General features: G+C 41.0%; 1 protein-coding gene across 2 annotated transcripts; it reads left to right on the top strand.

The window, feature by feature from the left end:
* The first annotated feature begins 729 nt into the window (after window positions 1-729).
* Window positions 730-9296, top strand: LOC310912438 (pulmonary surfactant-associated protein A-like). 2 transcript variants are annotated; one of them, XM_083867024.1, is made up of 7 exons: window positions 730-821; window positions 4066-4169; window positions 5512-5599; window positions 6505-6586; window positions 7137-7325; window positions 7953-8030; window positions 8750-9296. In XM_083867024.1, exons 5-7 carry the CDS (start codon window positions 7184-7186, stop codon window positions 9124-9126), a joined length of 597 nt encoding a protein of 198 aa, XP_083723150.1. In that variant the 5' UTR covers window positions 730-821; window positions 4066-4169; window positions 5512-5599; window positions 6505-6586; window positions 7137-7183; the 3' UTR covers window positions 9127-9296. The 2 variants fall into 2 exon arrangements, with proteins under 2 accessions (XP_083723150.1, XP_083723151.1); XM_083867025.1 differs by lacking the exon at window positions 4066-4169 and having other exon boundaries at window positions 739-821.
* Window positions 9297-16817: the final 7521 nt, after the last annotated feature.

The raw sequence follows: 16817 nt of genomic DNA, 5'->3' as shown, positions 1-16817 counted from the left end.
GAGCAATTATGGTTTCAGGTTTTGGACATCACTCTCATTCATAGAGCCTGTGTTGTGCCACACTGATCCATCAACATCACCTTTTGTTTTATAAAAATATTAATACTACCAGTTACAATTAATTTTCTTAATTTCAGAAGCTACTCTATAAAACACAAAGATAAATATTACACTCGATTCAGGTAGACAGAAAGAATAAAAAGCTAAAGCATTTTGTTGCTAAAACAGCCCCTTTCCTCAGAAAACCATGACATTGCAGGGTTAGAAGGGGTGAAATACGGGAAATCCCACATCACGCATTTCAGCTGAAGAAAAAGGGGCAAAAACGGGATAAAAATAGGAAACTTTACTGCTACAGCGTAGAAAACAGCGTGGGAGTGTGTGTGTACAAAATGCCTTCACTATCGACGTGATATTTTATTAGAAATCTATTTTAAAAAATTATAACATGCTGAAGGACCGCAGCAACTGCTCCCCCTCGGGCTCCAGAGACCTCTCGGTCAGTATCTCTTGTATCTTTAGGCGCTTCTGTTCCCTCTACCCGTGAACGATGAAAAAGTTGCCTTTTAATTCCGTTTTTGTATTGAAAAGACGAATAAAAAAATGTTCTCTCCACTTTGCTCTCAGTCTGAGCCGTGCGAGGCACCAACAGCCCGGAGCCGGAACCTGTGTGCGTGCGCTCTGTGAAATGGTTCCGGCTGGAAACACTCTCCCCGGGCGGCACTGCGGGCTGGCCGCTCCCGCTCCCCGGTGTTAAAAATGTACACCGGGAAACCGCGGTGTCAGTGGTGCCGGGCGGGGGCCGCGGTGGCCCCGAGCGGGTGTTTTATCCCGCAGAAGCCCCCGAGCCGCGGCCGGTTCGCAGCTCCGTGCGGAACGCGCGAGTTCTGCAGGCGGCAGGAGCCGGAGCGCATTCCCCGCTCCCGGCTCCTCCCCACGGCTGAGGGCGCCAATGGCGGCCCCTCCTTATTGCCCGGGATTTCCCTCAGCGCCGGGGCTCTGTTTAATGATACACTTTCTCTGAGTCTCAGCTGTCGCCCTGATTCTTTAACCTTCTGATTGTTCACATTCTTGAACTGGAGTTTCTCACACGTGTAACATAAACAAGTAGATTGTTTTCATACCTCTCTGTGATGGACATCTGAATGGACCACTGGGATCAGAGAGCTGTTCCTCTCATCTACCAATCCTTGACCAAATTCCAAATCCTATAAAAACCCCAAATCATAATAAACTGCCCCTTCTTTCCTCACTTCAACCTGACCAGTGAGTGTGTGGTTCTTTCTTGTCCCTAACAGTTACAACTATTAGGCCAATATAACATTTATTATCTGAATTTCCCCTAGAGACATTGGACATTATTTTTATTTTCCTGGTGCTGCGACACCCTGTGTCAGCAACATAATTGGATTTAATAAGTTTTGTTAATTGTAATCCCTTTTTTATATATCCCATCCCCTATTTAACAGATAACTGGTAATAGCCTTAATAAGATGCAAATTGTTATAATTGTTATAGTTAAAATAAGTACATCTGTGTGAATAAGTTCTGTTCCATGAGAACCCCTAAAGGAAAGATGTAAACAACAGGAATCTCACACACAAATCATCTTCTGAACAAACAATGAAATAGTAAGAAAAGTACTGGGCAACAGGTGTTGCACATGAGGTCTGTGAAAAGTGTATAAAATGAGTGATATGAATAAAGAATTGGCTTTTCCCACATGAAGAAAATGGAATCTCAGCTAAATTTATTACAATATGAACCTGCTTTGCAAAGCATCTTGTTTGGAGACCTATGACTATGATACAATTTTAGCCAAAAGTTTCAAATGAGAAAGGAATAGAGCCATGACAGCAACTCTTAAATCTATGGTTACATTCAGAAAGAAAGGCTAAATTTATACACTTTAATTTTCCTGGGTTTAGATCTGACAAGCTACACTAAATCTGCTGGAAAGAATTGAAGGTTCACTTAAAACTACCTCTTAAATATTAGTATTTCAGTAAGCAAACCTCATCAGCAATTTTTGAGTCTTAACTGTGCAGATTCTTTGTTAGAGCAAAGTGTTTACATGTCACAAAAAATCACCAAAGCCTCCCCCCAAAACATCCCTAACGACACATCATCTTTTAGTCCCTGAACTGAAGATCTCATTTATTTATATATTTCTCCAAATAGTTTTGGGGTATCCTATTCCTTTATTTAATGAAGAATTTATTTCTACCACAATAAGGTTTGCAAAGTGACTGTAGAGATCTCTTGTTAAGACCTTTAATGTGTAAAACCTTACAAATGTTTTAACACAACATAACATCTATATCTAAACAGATTTGGACTTCAAGACACCAGGGTGCTTTTCATCCAGTTTAGAAAACCAATATTTTTATTTTCTATTTACAAGCTGGTATATATTACATCAATAAGCAAAGTATCTAGGCTAGGTCTAGAAGTCCAATTTCTCCTGTTTTAGCCATTATTGTTGAAAAAAGAAGGAAAAAACCAAATCAAACACAAAATCTCCTCAGATCTGGTCAGGGAACTCCTGGGCAAGACTTTCCCTTTGTGGTTTACACTTGGTCTGTAATGTTGCTTCATTGTTCTTTGCAGTTCTACAGAGAAAAAGTATCCAGAAACTAATTTTTGATTTTTAGATGCCTTTTTTTTTAGGTGCATTGATGTATAACACTATCAATTCATACCCTCGAATGATATTCGAAACACAATTTCAGTCTAATTTTTGTGAAAGATCTGAATTCTCCATTTATATATTTATTTTTTCTATTGGACAGGGGGGTATGGCACATGAAGAAACAAAATAAATTTTTTCTATGTTCTGCTATAGTAATATAAATATTTATATATAATATAAATAATATTTTATATAGTATATTATATATTTATATTATATATTATATATTTATATTAGATATAATATAGATAATATTTCTATTATATAGATATAATATATAGATATGGTAATATAAATAATATAAAAAATCTTGCCTTAAAAGTGCAATGAGCAACAATAATTCCTGATGTATAATGACCAGACCAGGAAAAATCCATGTTAATCTTCTTTTCTTCATTTATAATCATTTGTTACAGAAGTGCAACATAAAGATAAGATCTTTAAATCAGAAAATTAGTTCCTCCCCAAATGCTATAGAAGGTGTTTTTTTAAGAATTAAGATCCCAGGAACAAGGAAAAAGATGGCAAAAAATGCAACCCTTTTGAGGCAGGTGGATCCTGTCTCACAAAAGAGAAATTAAATATAGTTATTGCAGTGTGTCTAAAAGTAAGACTTTGGCCATAAAAAATAGGGATATTTATTTCAGAGAGAATTGTCTCTGGTCTAGAGTGACATCCTCTTTTATAAAGGTGTAATTTTATCAGTTGTTTCAGCTATTTATCAATTTTGAGCACTCAAAAACCTCACACCAGCCCCTGCCCATCCCACACATGAAGAAATCAACCATCAGTTCCAGCAAACGCACATTTTTTCTGTGGCTCCCTGATTTTTTGTTGAAACTTGATTAAAAAAACCCCATGGCCCTTACAAAAACTGAGCTCAAATTCACCCTTTTGTGAAGCTAACTGGCAGGGTGTGACACAGGCTGGGCTACTCTTATCTTGTATAAATTGTGAGCTGTACCTCAAGGGTATCAGGTTGCAAGTGATATCTCATTACTGGAAGTCGTTATGATATCCTGTTAGCCAACAGTTACACAAACATTTCAAAACACAATAGATGCAGGATTCTTGGAAATTAGAGTAGCACCTGAAAAAATGGTAAGAGGACTTGGGTTTGTTTTTTTCAAGTTTCTGTTAGGAAACCAGGGTTTGGCAGGATTGGCCTCAAGGGTTATAACCCGGGTGTGATGCCAAGTGAAACTGGGAATGAAGTTTTTACCCATCTCTGCCCTTGTGGCTCTGGAGCTGAACATACTGCAGAGCAAGGGTCCCTTAACCCTTCAAGGGGCTGTGGGAACTGTTTAACTGTTAAACAGATGAGATATTGTCTTGCTTTCTATTTGCTGTAAAGCTTCTGTGCTTTTTCTCAGCTGAACTACACCAAGGGACATATCAGAGACATCCAGAGATCTCCTCTTGGATCCATCTCTTAATTCTCTAGTCTCTCAGTAGCATTCATGTGCACTGATCACAGGTAGAATGAAGACTTTCTGCCTTAAAATGCTGCTCATTATTTAGTTTTTAAAAATACCTGTTGAAATCTGCTGTCCCAAGTGTCTACATCTTGCTGAATTTCTTAGTGCTCAGCAAAAATAACCTTAGTCCTCCCTCTGAGAAATGGAACCTTGTGTCTTTCCATGTTCTGTGCTCTTCCTGCTATTCCCAGGGTATAACAGAGTTGCTGGGGACAGTCTGATAATTATTTGGAAGAGAAAAGAAAATGCAGAAAACAGGACAAGGTGGAAACAACAGCAGAACAGAACAAAATCCACTTAAACAGAACATGTTGGTGGGGTTGAGGGTCATTAAAATGCAAACAGAGAACAAGAAAATAAATTTTAAGGCTATCTGTGAAGAGCACTATGGAAGAAAAAACCCTGACTTTCAGGAGAGTAAGTACACCAAGGAAAGCTAACAAACAGGCTTATGGAAGGAGCACACAGCCATTCAACTCTGTCTATATTTCTCAGAGCATTGTCTTTAGCAGGTTTTGCCTTTGCCTACAAACACTGCACAACACAATCCACTCAGAATATCCATCACTTGCTTCACTGCCACTGGAACTATGAAACCTCCTACTGATTGATGTGGGAACTGAAGAAAAGTTACCTCAATACTCAAAAATAATTTGTTCTTTATCAGATCTGTGTCCTTGAATCTTGCTAGACCTCTGTGGTATGTAGGTCAAGGAAAAATCAAAAAATAGTTTACAAGCTAGGGTAGTTATATAAAATATTCTATTGGGCAGCCGTAAACAAGCATATTAGAAATGAAGGTGTATTTAAATATCTATTTAACTTGCACCCTGTCATTATATGCTGATGAAAATCAAGACAAGAAAGGTTTATAGTTTATCACATCTACATCAGTTTTTCCTCAGGAGTCTATCACAAGAAACCTTTTGTCCCTCTCCTGGTTTCCCAGGCCCTGAGTCAGCCTGTGAAACTCACAACTGCAGGCCAAACCTCCTCCTCTTCTCACACTTGCCTAACTTGTGGTTTCTTCCAGGTGCAGTTGAATGTTTAAGTTGTTCTCACCATGGATGCAAAAATCCAGGATCTGCCAGTGACCTTTTCTAGGGCCCATCCAGAACCCAGGTACTGGCTTGTTGTCTGTTTGATTTTGGTGGGGTATTTTTTCCCGAAAATAACAATTAAAAAAACCTCTGCCAGAAGAATGTTGAAAGCATTAGTCAAACACTCAAAAGCTTAGAAACGTGAAACTGGACAAGAAGCCTGAAACAAAGGTTGCTCATGCAAATTTAAAACAGCCCTCTTCTGCCATACAACTGGGTACTGCCTATTTATTTTTCACAGGACTGGTGCACTCAGGGGCACTCAACAAACAGTGCAGCAGGATTTAATCCAGCATGGGTGGGCACACCACCAAGGACAAAGAGTTGAGGTGAGTATGGAAGGGCAGGGCACAGGTGCCCAGTGCCTGTAGAGGTGATTAAGCCTTGCTTAGACCCAGTAGCATGTTAGACTCATAGGGATGCTGCTGACATTCCCCATCTAGTCTCAAAATACTTCATTCCTCAGCTGTCTTGGCTGTTGGCTTTACTGCAACATCAGGATGCTGGCCTGACACCACAAGCATGGTGTGGCCACATCTGACTTGGTTTGAACTGGAACACAGACTCAAACACCTTTCCTCAAAGTCTTCACTGCCCAGAACAGCTGTAAAATGCCTGCCAAGGCCATCTCCATTTCAGTGATACTCCTCATCTTGGGCCTCTGTACCTACAGGACTGGCATAAAGCAGCTTTTTCCTTCACTGAGAAGTCATTGCTCTGCTGGACTAAACTGCTCTTTTTGACATATAAACTTTCCCTGGAGTTATTTCAGCATGTGCGTCTCTCTAGCTGTCTCTACTACTTGTGCTGCAGATGCACCACTGTCATTTGGCTTTGCTGCTACAATTGTCAGATTCTGTTTAGTTACAAGGCTTCAGTCATTATCACTGGTAAGTCCTCAGTCTGACACAAAAATGATGCTGGTGTTCCTGGTGTATATTTCAGGTGAAGTTGTTAATGGCTTATGTTCTGTGATATTTGCACAGCCACTCTGTGGAAACATTAAGTATTTCAAACACGAATTGAGAAATTTGTTCTGTTCCAGGGTGAGCATTTTAAAACATGTGAGTGTGTTCCTACAAGTGAAAAAAGTTCCTTCAAATATTTTCCTCATGTTTTAAGTGTGTTTACCTCTTGAAGAAAACAATCCTCCTATGATTCAAGTTAAAGTTCATTAGATTTCCATTTATGTGCTAAGTCATATCATATGACATAATCTTTGTGCTTTCTGTAGGTGAGAAGATGGATCTCAAGTTACATGCCCTATAAATTGGACCAATGAATGGGTGTTTCTTATTTCACACTGGAGCTGCAAGGTAAGTTGAACATCCTTAGATAGATTGCTGCTTTAACTATGTTGAATCTGTTAAACTGTATCACAAAACTTTCCAATTTTAGTGTGTTTATCAACATTTTTATTAACAATTTCACCTCTTTTTATAGACTATGTTACCTGAGGTGAAGAGGTGTTAAAAAATGGATGCTGCAATAGAAGAATAAGTATTAGCAGTTGTTTTGCTCTTTAAACCAGTTGAAAAAGACAGCATGTCCCACTTTGTCTTAAACATTCTCTTGCTAAAGCAGCCATGTGTCTATTGCTCTCCTGTAAAATGAAACTATAACCTTTTGCATGGGGAAAAATGGCATATCATGGTATCTGATGTACAGAAAAGAGCTTTGAAGGGATGCTTTGTGGCTTTGCTCTGTAGACTTAGCAGATTGTCTTTTGGAAAAATATTTTAATTGTCTGAAATAAGATAACTTTGAATGATGTGTCACTGCAGGCAAAGTGTAATATACATAAGACTTCACACCCAGAAAAATTCTAAAACATTCTCTTGGTTTTGTTTTGTTTTTTTAATGCAGGACTCTACACTGGAGAGTAAACCAGTCTGGTTTACCTTTAGCTTTAAATGATGCTGTCCCCACATCTGCACAAAATCTTAGCAGTAGCTTTTTTCCTACTCTCATTCTCTGGTCAAGTTAAACCTCAAGGATTTCTTTCAAAGTTCAAGCCTCTTTTTGGAGGTGACAGTGATGAACAACAAGAACCAGGTACATGAAGTTTTCATTTTTATCTGTTGTGTGCCATGCTTTGTAACCCCAGTGCTATCTACCATAATCTGATGTGTGATCTACTTGAAATAAAATGAACAGGACTTTACTAATTACTTACATGAAGTAAGATGATAAAATCTGTTTAATGATGCAGTGGTTCACTGATATTTTCTCTGTGAATACAGAGAAAAGTTTAGCATTTTCTGTAGCACAAGAAACTTGTTGCTGAGTCCTAGGTTGGAGCTGTAAGCAAGTGCTTGAAAAGTCTGATGGATTCTTCGAGAATTCAGTCCCTAGAGTTAAAAATCAACTCCACCTGCTGCACTAGTGTCAGTGTTTAGCCTGGACTGGCTCAATCACTTAGAGAGAAAACTATCTCAGTTTGCCAGTTCCAGTTTTCCATAAACATCCCTGCTCTGCAAGTGACTTCCAGGAACTTATCCCCTATCCTTACAAAGATTAATGTGTGAAGGTATCGCCCGTTTAAAACACGGCAGTAAACTAAACCTTGTCAAACAAACATTTCAAAAGTTCATATTAGTTTCATATGATGAGCTCTGTTGTATTTGAAAGCCAAGACTGAAACTGTAATACCAAGTGCATAATAGCTGGTTTTGTTCACAGATCTCATACCACTGGCTGCTACTGAAAGCGGGGACGTTGTCCGTCAACTGCAATATCGCGTTTCCAGACTGGAAGGAGGTATTTTATCTGCCTTTACTTTCTGCTGCTACTGGGTTACTGGGGGTAGACCAAGTGGGAAAAAAAATGCTTCTTAGGAAAAAGGCAGAATTTTCTGCAGTTTCATTGCATTCCTTTTATATCTTCTTCACTCGTACATCACTGAATGAAAACTTTCAAATGGGGGAGGTGGGAATTAAAATTTCATAACTAGTGGGTGACATCTGGGTAACAGCTCTGAAGTATGAGTGCAAGGCAGGAATGTGCCAGATTAAATTCCCTGCCTATGCAGAGCTGCTCCATGGCACACCATGTGCTCTCAACAGACACACAGAACACTAAAAACATACTGAGACAATCAAGACCAGACCAAATCTAAGATCCCACTCACTCAAGAACATTGTTATGCTGCAAACCACCTCAGAGTCTTAGAGGGAAAGAAAATCATATACTTTTTTTAAAATATAGAATATAGAATTCCTCATTTCCTTTCCTCCTTCTCCAAACTTCTTATGTGATTCTCCTGTTTCATCATCTGTCCATGTATGTGTTTCTTCCCATTTCCCCCCATCCTCATTTTTGAGTTTCTTTGAAATCTTTGATTTCAAATTCTCCTTTCCTTCACCTTTTTCTGGGTTTAATCTAAAAGTTATGGAGCAAAATAGTAGGAGTTAGAATTGACAGCAAAGTGAGCACAGAACAATGCACAAGTGTTTAACAGCTTTTCCCTCCTCTTGCAGTCCTTCGCTTGAACAAGATGATAACAGAGTCTGGAGGAAAAATGTTTGCTAGCAATGGGAAAACAGCTGATTTTGATGGTACAGTGGAAAAATGCAAAGAGGCTGGAGGCTCTATTGCCACTCCAAGGAACGCTGGCGAGAATGATGCTATTCTGTACTTTGTGAAACATTTTAACACCTACGCCTACCTGGGGATAAAACAATCTCTTATTCCAGGCAAATTCCAGCCCCTGAAGGGTGCTAAGCTGAGCTATACTAACTGGTACTCAAATGAGCCTTCTGGCCGAGGGGAGGAGGAATGTGTGGAGATGTACACTGATGGCACTTGGAATGACAAAAAGTGTAGCAAGAGCCACCTTATTGTCTGCCAGTTTTAGTCTTTTTTAGTCTGCTTTTCCCTTGCTGCTCTCTGGAATATGTTTCCCTATCACTTCTGTCTTCACTTGTAGCTAGTAAACTTAGATAATGCAGCATGAAAAAGTAAAATTCACTCTTTCTGGTCTGATCTGTCTTTTAAACAAATCCCAACAATAAAGAGGAAACTGTATAATGAAAGCAGTGGTCATTTTGTCTGTTTTTTTGATCACTGACTGTGTTAATACTACTGCCTATGGGTTCCTAGTGCTGTTAGCCTGCTGATTTATTACAAGACCAAAAATTAGAGTTCTTGGCCACATATCTTGCAGCCACAAGATCTTGCAGTACTCCTTTACCCATGAACCTCTAGGTTGTGTGTATTTTGATTCCTCTCTGAGTGCTTCCCTCACCAAAACTCCCCATGCAAAACTCTGCTGTTGCTTTGGCCACCCTGACCCCCAACAGGTGCCCTGAAAGAAGACACGAGCAGTGCTGCTGGGGTGGCACAGAGCCACCCCCCACTGGAAAACTTCAGAGTCAGCAGGTCTTTAGCCTTCATGCACCTCAAAAGCAGTGTCTAGAAGCCACCTGTTTAGCAATTCCCAATCCCTTTCCTGACTCCAACATGTAGGAGCACAAGAAGACCAAGGTCACCTGTCACATGGGATGTGTGTGGAAGAAAACACACAAGAGCCAACAGGAGAATTACTGGGCCTATGTGGTTTAGGGAAAATCAGCAGAGCCACAACAAGGCAAATTTTTTTAGGCTGTATTGTCATGAGATTCAGATACAACTAATTTTGGGCACCTCATCCCACTCACTGGGATTCCCACAGGGCCAAGTGACTCAGAACTCATTGCAAAAGCTGCTCAGTCTCCACTACCCAGTTTAAGATAAAGGATTAAGAGAAATCTTTCTCAGCTTTCTTGCTTGAGTCTGTTCACTTACTGAAGGTGAGAATTCCCCAGGTTTAGATTCACAGTTGTGCAGCATAGCTGCACACTCAGAGATGTCTGATTTGACTTTTCCCTTTCTCTGGGGCAGCTGACTTCGACATAGCTTAGGCAATGAAGGCTCTGCATCAGCTCCTGGTGCAAAGAAGGCTCTGCAACATGGTGCAAAGGCTGGCTGAGCATCTGGGGATGCCTCCATGAAGCCAAATGCCTGACTATCAGTCACACTCATTCACACTGTGTTAGTTCCAGCTGGGTGACAGAAACCTGAGCAAGGACACGTCCAGCTCCACAGCCAGATCAGCTTCTGCATGACAGGGAGACACAACAGCCAAACTGTGGAAGGTAACAGGGTGTGCTCACAGCTCCTGTGAACCTGGGGGCCAGCAAAGAGGCTGCTTGGAACCTTGTAGCTGTGCAAATCACTGTAATTCCAGAGCAGCAACTTGCCATGCACAACATTCCTGCACTGGCTTGAATTCAATTACAGGATTATTTTGGGCTCATGGTCTCACCACCTGCTCTGTGACAAGGAGTGGGTCTTTCTGGCCTTCCTCTGTTTGATGTCAGGGCCTGTGAATCATTCTTGATGTTACTCTCTGCAAACAAGGCTGCTTGTCTTGTAGGTATTAGGAAAATTAATGGAAGGAGGTTGGTGTCAAACCAAGACACCTTTCTGTTTGAACAGCCTTGGTGCCTGCAGGTGCTCCACCTGCACAGGTAGACTCAATTAATCACTCCAGCAGTATTCAAATCCTCCACCACAATGCATACTAAATAGAGCTATAAAATCATCTCAACATATGCAAAGATAAAACTTCTGTGATAAAAGTCCTGTTTATCCATGCATCTGTTTGGCATGTAAGGAGCTCTACAAGCTGTTAATGAATGCCTTATTTCTGGACAGCAGAGCCAAAATATAAACTACTGAATCCCATATCATGTAAGGTCTAGATAGACTGCCCTGAGAACCCATTGACACAGGTATGTTAGAGGGGAAATGAGGACTCAGGAGTCCATTATGGCACTGTTTCACTTGCAAACTCCATTCCTACAAACATTTTTCCAGCTCACCAGTATCTGCCTGCACCCATCAGCTCACCTGCCCAGTCCTCAGCCTTGCGTGACTCCTGTTGTGCAATTAACTCTGCCACGAGCACGAGGAAACAGGATCACAAGCATCATCTCAGTAATTTTCCACTCTTCATATTCCAATAAAGTTTAAGAAATTTGCAGTCATTACCATCAGCCTGAGAATGAAGTTGGACACAGAGCCCACCAGCACAGAACGCTTGAAGCCATGGTAAGTTTTTTATTTAATCCTGCTAATCTCCAGGGGTTCACAGAATTATATATCAAAATTAAAGCTGTTTGCAGGTGTGTGTGAAGGAAAGAAGCTGCCTTCAGTGTCAGTCTAACAAATATGTGCCACAGCAGAAATGTTCCACCACTGCCCCATCTTTGGGCTTGTCCCCTGTGGGTTCCCAGGGAAGAGAGAAAAGGACTTTGTCACCCACAGCTGCAGCTGCCCTGTTAAGATACTACAGCCACTCGTGGCACTGGGATGAGGACACAAACCCTCAAAGCAGATGTTTGTCACCCTGCCTGAAGCTGCCACCTTCAACAACCCTGCTGACAGCAGGCAGGTCTGGAAAAACCAATTCTGGCCTAAAAGGCAGATTGGTTCAGCATTTGGGCACCAAATTTATTTCTGAAATCTGAATGAGAGGGCAGTACAGCATCCTCTGATCTATAGAAAGGCAGGATTTCTCAAGGCTAGCAAGCATTTACTTCAAAAGCTGTTTCCTGAAACATTTGTGGACTTATTTTAAAAAGCTTAATCCACCTTATCCTAACATTAAATACTAGTAGTGCTTTTAAAAATTGCCACTATTTGATGTGTATTTACTAGTAGTTGTGGCTATTCTGGACCACCCAGCACGCTGACAAGCCAAAAACTCTGTGATATTCAATTTTCAGTCAATAGCAGGCACTTTCCCACTTCCAGCTGTAGGACTGTACCACTAGGATTAAATAAAGTTAAAATTGTATTAATCTGAAGAGTTAGCACATACAAGCACAGCATAAACAGGTTACTTGGAAAGCAATTTAGTGAGGAATTCGATCTTAGCAAGATGAAATATTAGTGTCAAATATCAAGAGAGGTGGAAGCCACTTGTCAAGTCCTTCAGGGAGAAGTGTTGCTGCCTTTTATAGTGGAAAACAATTATTACACCTACCCACCCCCCCGCCAGGAATTGTTCAGAAAATTGTTTTGAATTCTATAAAAATATCCATCATGGGAAAAAAAAAATATTCTTAACAGCTGTTATTTTCTGTGAAAATACCCTAGTTAATATTTTTTTCTGCTTTTTTTCAGTAAGAAACTGAAAAAACCTATTGATGGTTGTGTGGCTTTGAGGTCTAAAGGGACATCCTTGCAATCTGAAGCTCTTTGGGCGTGGAATAGATTGTTCCACAGAGTCCATTGTTCAGTTTTTAAGGCAGGCTGCAGTTTGGCTTTCACCTCTTCTCTTGTCCAAAGGCAAGAGCAGGATGCAGCACTTCTCAGGGATTGTGTAGTGCCAACTCCACAGAGCCAGAGCTGCCTTAGCAAAGCCCCTGAAGAGGTTTTTACATGCACTTTATAGAACAGGTACTGCAGCAGCCTGTGATTTGTCAAATATTTAAATAAAGCAAAGCTGTTAAGTGGCAAGTGGGTTGTTGAATGTACACAGGTGGAAGAGTTTTGGGTGTATGAACACCCTGGATCTGCAATAAACTCAGGGGCATCAACCTTCATATTTCTGAATGCTGAACATGCTGTTCATAATAATCAATGAGTTTGAGAGAATGAGTTACTTAAACAGATTACTCACTTGTGAGTAAAAAGGATGATTTACAAGGAAAAGCCTCATTTTTCACTGTGGTGGCTGTCTCCTGCAGCAGGCTGTGAAGGGCCAGCTATTGTCCTGCTGATCCTGAGCAAACTGCGGTGGAGGCAGAGCTTGGGAAGGTTTGTGCTGCTTTAAGAACACCCTGGGGGAGGTGATAGAGGCTGGAGTGCCTGAAAACCGTGCTGGTGCTCGCCTAAGGCTCTCACAGCCCAGGGCACAGGTCACTATCCCTGTCCCGTCACTGTCCTTGTCCTGATCCTGGGATGGGCACCCAAAACTTCTCCAGCCCACGGGCGACACCTGCAAGGCACCTGGAGCAGGTAAGAGTGGGCAGAGAAGATCCCTGTTCCTACTTGCAGGTGGGTCAGGCTGAGAAAGAGGAAAATATTCAACACAAATTCAACCGCTTTGATGCTTTTTCTGCCTTTCTAATAATTAAATTGTTTCTTATTTGGGTAGAAGGTTGTCACAGCAGGGATGATTTGAAAAAAAACAGAGTTCCTATTCACATAATTAATTTTAAGTGCAAAATAGTTTGCTGAATTGATAGAATAGTTTTCTGCATGGACTGCATGAGGCATTCCTTTATTCTTCTTTTACTATTAGAACAGCTTCAGCTTGTATGAGCTTATCCAAAAGTGGTTAAAATCTAAATACTTCAGAACAGGAAATGTCTGTGACTCAGACATCTCCTCACTGCTACACATTCAAGAATCAGAAACTTGCCAGACATGCCACAATGTGTTATCTATGAGAGCACAAACCCATCTTTTTAGACAAAATACAAAAATTTGAATTTATATGTCCAGCAAAGTATGATCTAAATAACAGCTGAAAAACTCTTCTTGCATTTTAGCTTTCATTGTAATCACCTGTTTACAATAACTTTTAGAAGTGAGGTGAAACTATCAGCCTAATCTCACACAGTTTGCTGTGCTAGTTTTGTCTATTAAATACTCTCCATCAAAATTTTTGCTTTAAAAATCTTCCCCCATATTGCATACATTTCATTTCTGCACCCAAATTTCACATTAAGGTATTTTAAGCTAGATTTGTAGCCTGCTGTGACTTTACTCACTGAAAGATAAATACACACAGATTTGACTTAAAAACAATAAGACCAAGCTGCTTCATATATATTTCAGCCTTATAAAGGCTGAAATCCTTTTAAAATGAATACTGAAATATTTCAATTTGTATTTTAGTTACTTGTAGAGGGAGATATTTATAACAAACAAATTCAGTGAAATCTCTGTTAATATTTTAATGATTCTGAGTGTTTTCATGCACTTTTGGTTTGAAAGGTTTGTTGGCCCTCTAGGGACCAAAGCAACATTATCAGACCTTTCTAAGATTCTACACAGTTGAAATCCAACCTTTTCTCTAAGGTACCAAACTCATCAATTTGATTTCTAGTTCTTACACGAGTTTTAAGTAACGATTTTAACTTGCAGTGTAGTCATCTCTCTGATCATCACCCTCTTTCCAAGCCCATCACTGTGCCAGACAGAAATCCAGGTCTAAGAATTTTTTTTCCTGTTCCTCCCATTTGCTACCTCTGTTTGTAAGAGCCAGGGAAGTGACAGAGGAATGAATTCACCTTTAGTTGCACAGGGTTACAAGGCACGCTGAGCAGTGACCTCTTCAGAAAAGCAGCCATGGGTAATTATCTTGGAGTGCTAACAGGAAGTTAACTCTGGCAGTTAAGTCAGAGAACAAGTCCTCAGCAGCACTTGTTTTCCCCACTCCAAGGGCAAATATTTGTATCATTGACTGAGTGGGAAATGAAGCAGAACAAGTTCATTGTTGCTGTTGTTGGATTGCCCTTTTCAGAGCTTGTTTTTCCTTTAAAATGAGTGCGTGCCTGGGAGAGGAGAGGTCACAGCCCTGCACAACAGAGGAAGGGTTTCACAGCTCCAGGTGTGCTGAAGCCACTGGGAGCCCATCTTTGTGTCTGGCTGAGCAACTCTCAGCTGTAGATAATAAAACCCCTCCCCACATAAACAGCTTTGTAGAAGATATGGGAAATTCAATATGGTTCATGTGTGGTTATATCTGATATATTAATAGCAGAGAGAAAAAGGCAGGAGAAAAGGACCACAAAACAAGCCAGAAACTGAGATATTTAAAGGCGTTAACTGGCAAACGCATTCAAATTAGCAGAGAGGAGGCTAATACAGCTTTCAGGTGTGTGAGTTCTGGCAAAGGACTTGCAGTCCTTATGATTTTCAGGTGTGTGGGTCCTGTGGAAGGCTCTGCATTCCTTAAAACACCCCTATCAACACTCAGCAACCTGTGACATTCCCTGGGCAGCACCAGGAAGCTCCCTGAGCAACTAAAAGCCTCTCCAGCTTAAAAACAGCCTCACACACATCTTCACCCACCAGTCAGTGGGAAGAGAGGAATAATACCAAAGGCTGCCAGAATATCACCCAGCCTGATGGGCTCTGCAGCACAGCTCACATCAGCAGAGCCAGAGGTCAGAGCAGATGGACACACACAAAATAAAGCAGCTCTTCTGTAGTTCAGGTGAAAACAGACACAGAGCACAGCCCACTTCAGGGAATGAACCTGGTGGGCAGCATTCCAGCTCCAGTCACCCTCCTGCCACAGGTATGTGGCTTCACTGGTGAGAAGAGAGGAGCTGAGAGACAGCTCCAGGCTGGGGAGCTCCAGCTGCAGCCTCTGTGCTTTTTCCGTGCTTGTAAGATTTGAGATTAATGTAACTAGAAAACAACACAGCAGCCAAGGAGAACTCCATTAGGAGTCTTCTCATGGATAGCCAGGCTTCATTAAGGAGAGCATGGCCTAAATCCTCCAAGATTTGTTACCAGACATGTAGCAACTCTCCTCACAAACCACAGCAAAAAATAAATAAATTCAGCTAATGACAATTTTAACAGTCATCTATGCAGCTGCTGAAAATTATTCAAATTTTCTACTCTCATCAGACATACGCATTTTATCAACCCTGTTTCCATCTTCACCTTCACATAAAGGTGAGGATTTAGTGACAAAAACCCAAACAAACCTGAGACCTCCTCTGCTGAGTTATCTCCAAATTTCCACAGCATAGGCAGCACTGCAATCCTCAGGAAACCTCCTCACTGCTGGTACTGGTAGAGATTGTGGAGAAAAAAAACCTTTTCAGCTCCTGGTACTTCCTTTTATTCACTCACTGTACAACTTTCAGGTGTGTGGGTCCTGGAAGAGGACTTGCCATCCTGATGACATTCAGGTGTGTGGGTTCTGTGGAAGGAATTGCATTGAGCACTGCATTCTCTAGGGCATAACTATCAGCACTTAACAAAATCAACATGATTTAACTCATTCCTAGGCACCCTGCTCTTTCTAAAGCATTATACATGAAAAAAGATAAAATACACATTCTGGTGGTAGTTCAATTTCCAGTTCTCCTTTCCATCATATTCTTTTATTTTCAGCCTTAGGTTTGATACATGTCGGTGTAGTTATCATTTTGTGTAATGATGCTCTTTTCTGGGATCTGCAACTCAAGAAATGGGTTTATTCTTCAGGCTGAGAAAGGAATAGGCCAAAGAGGCTGACAACCCTATACTGGCTGAAACAAACCACATCCATTCAGACACGATTCCCATTTGCACGTCAATAATGCAATATTCAATAATGCAGCCTATTTTTTTTTTTTTTTTTGCTTTACAGACTCAGACTCTTGACATGAAGGAAATCATGGTGGGAACAGTCCTGCCCCCATGGGAAATCCTGCTGGTGATTTTTGCTGCCGTGCTGGTGATGAGTGTCCTGATGCTGCTGCCCCCAGCTGCGGTGGTGCTCTGGAGAATGAGGCGTGTGCCGCAGATCTCCCTGCAGGGCTCGGTGTG

Source organism: Zosterops lateralis (genome assembly GCF_965231275.1).
Source record: "Zosterops lateralis genome assembly, chromosome: 8".
NCBI lineage: Eukaryota > Metazoa > Chordata > Aves > Passeriformes > Zosteropidae > Zosterops > Zosterops lateralis.
This window is presented reverse-complemented; position numbering and strand designations above follow the sequence as displayed.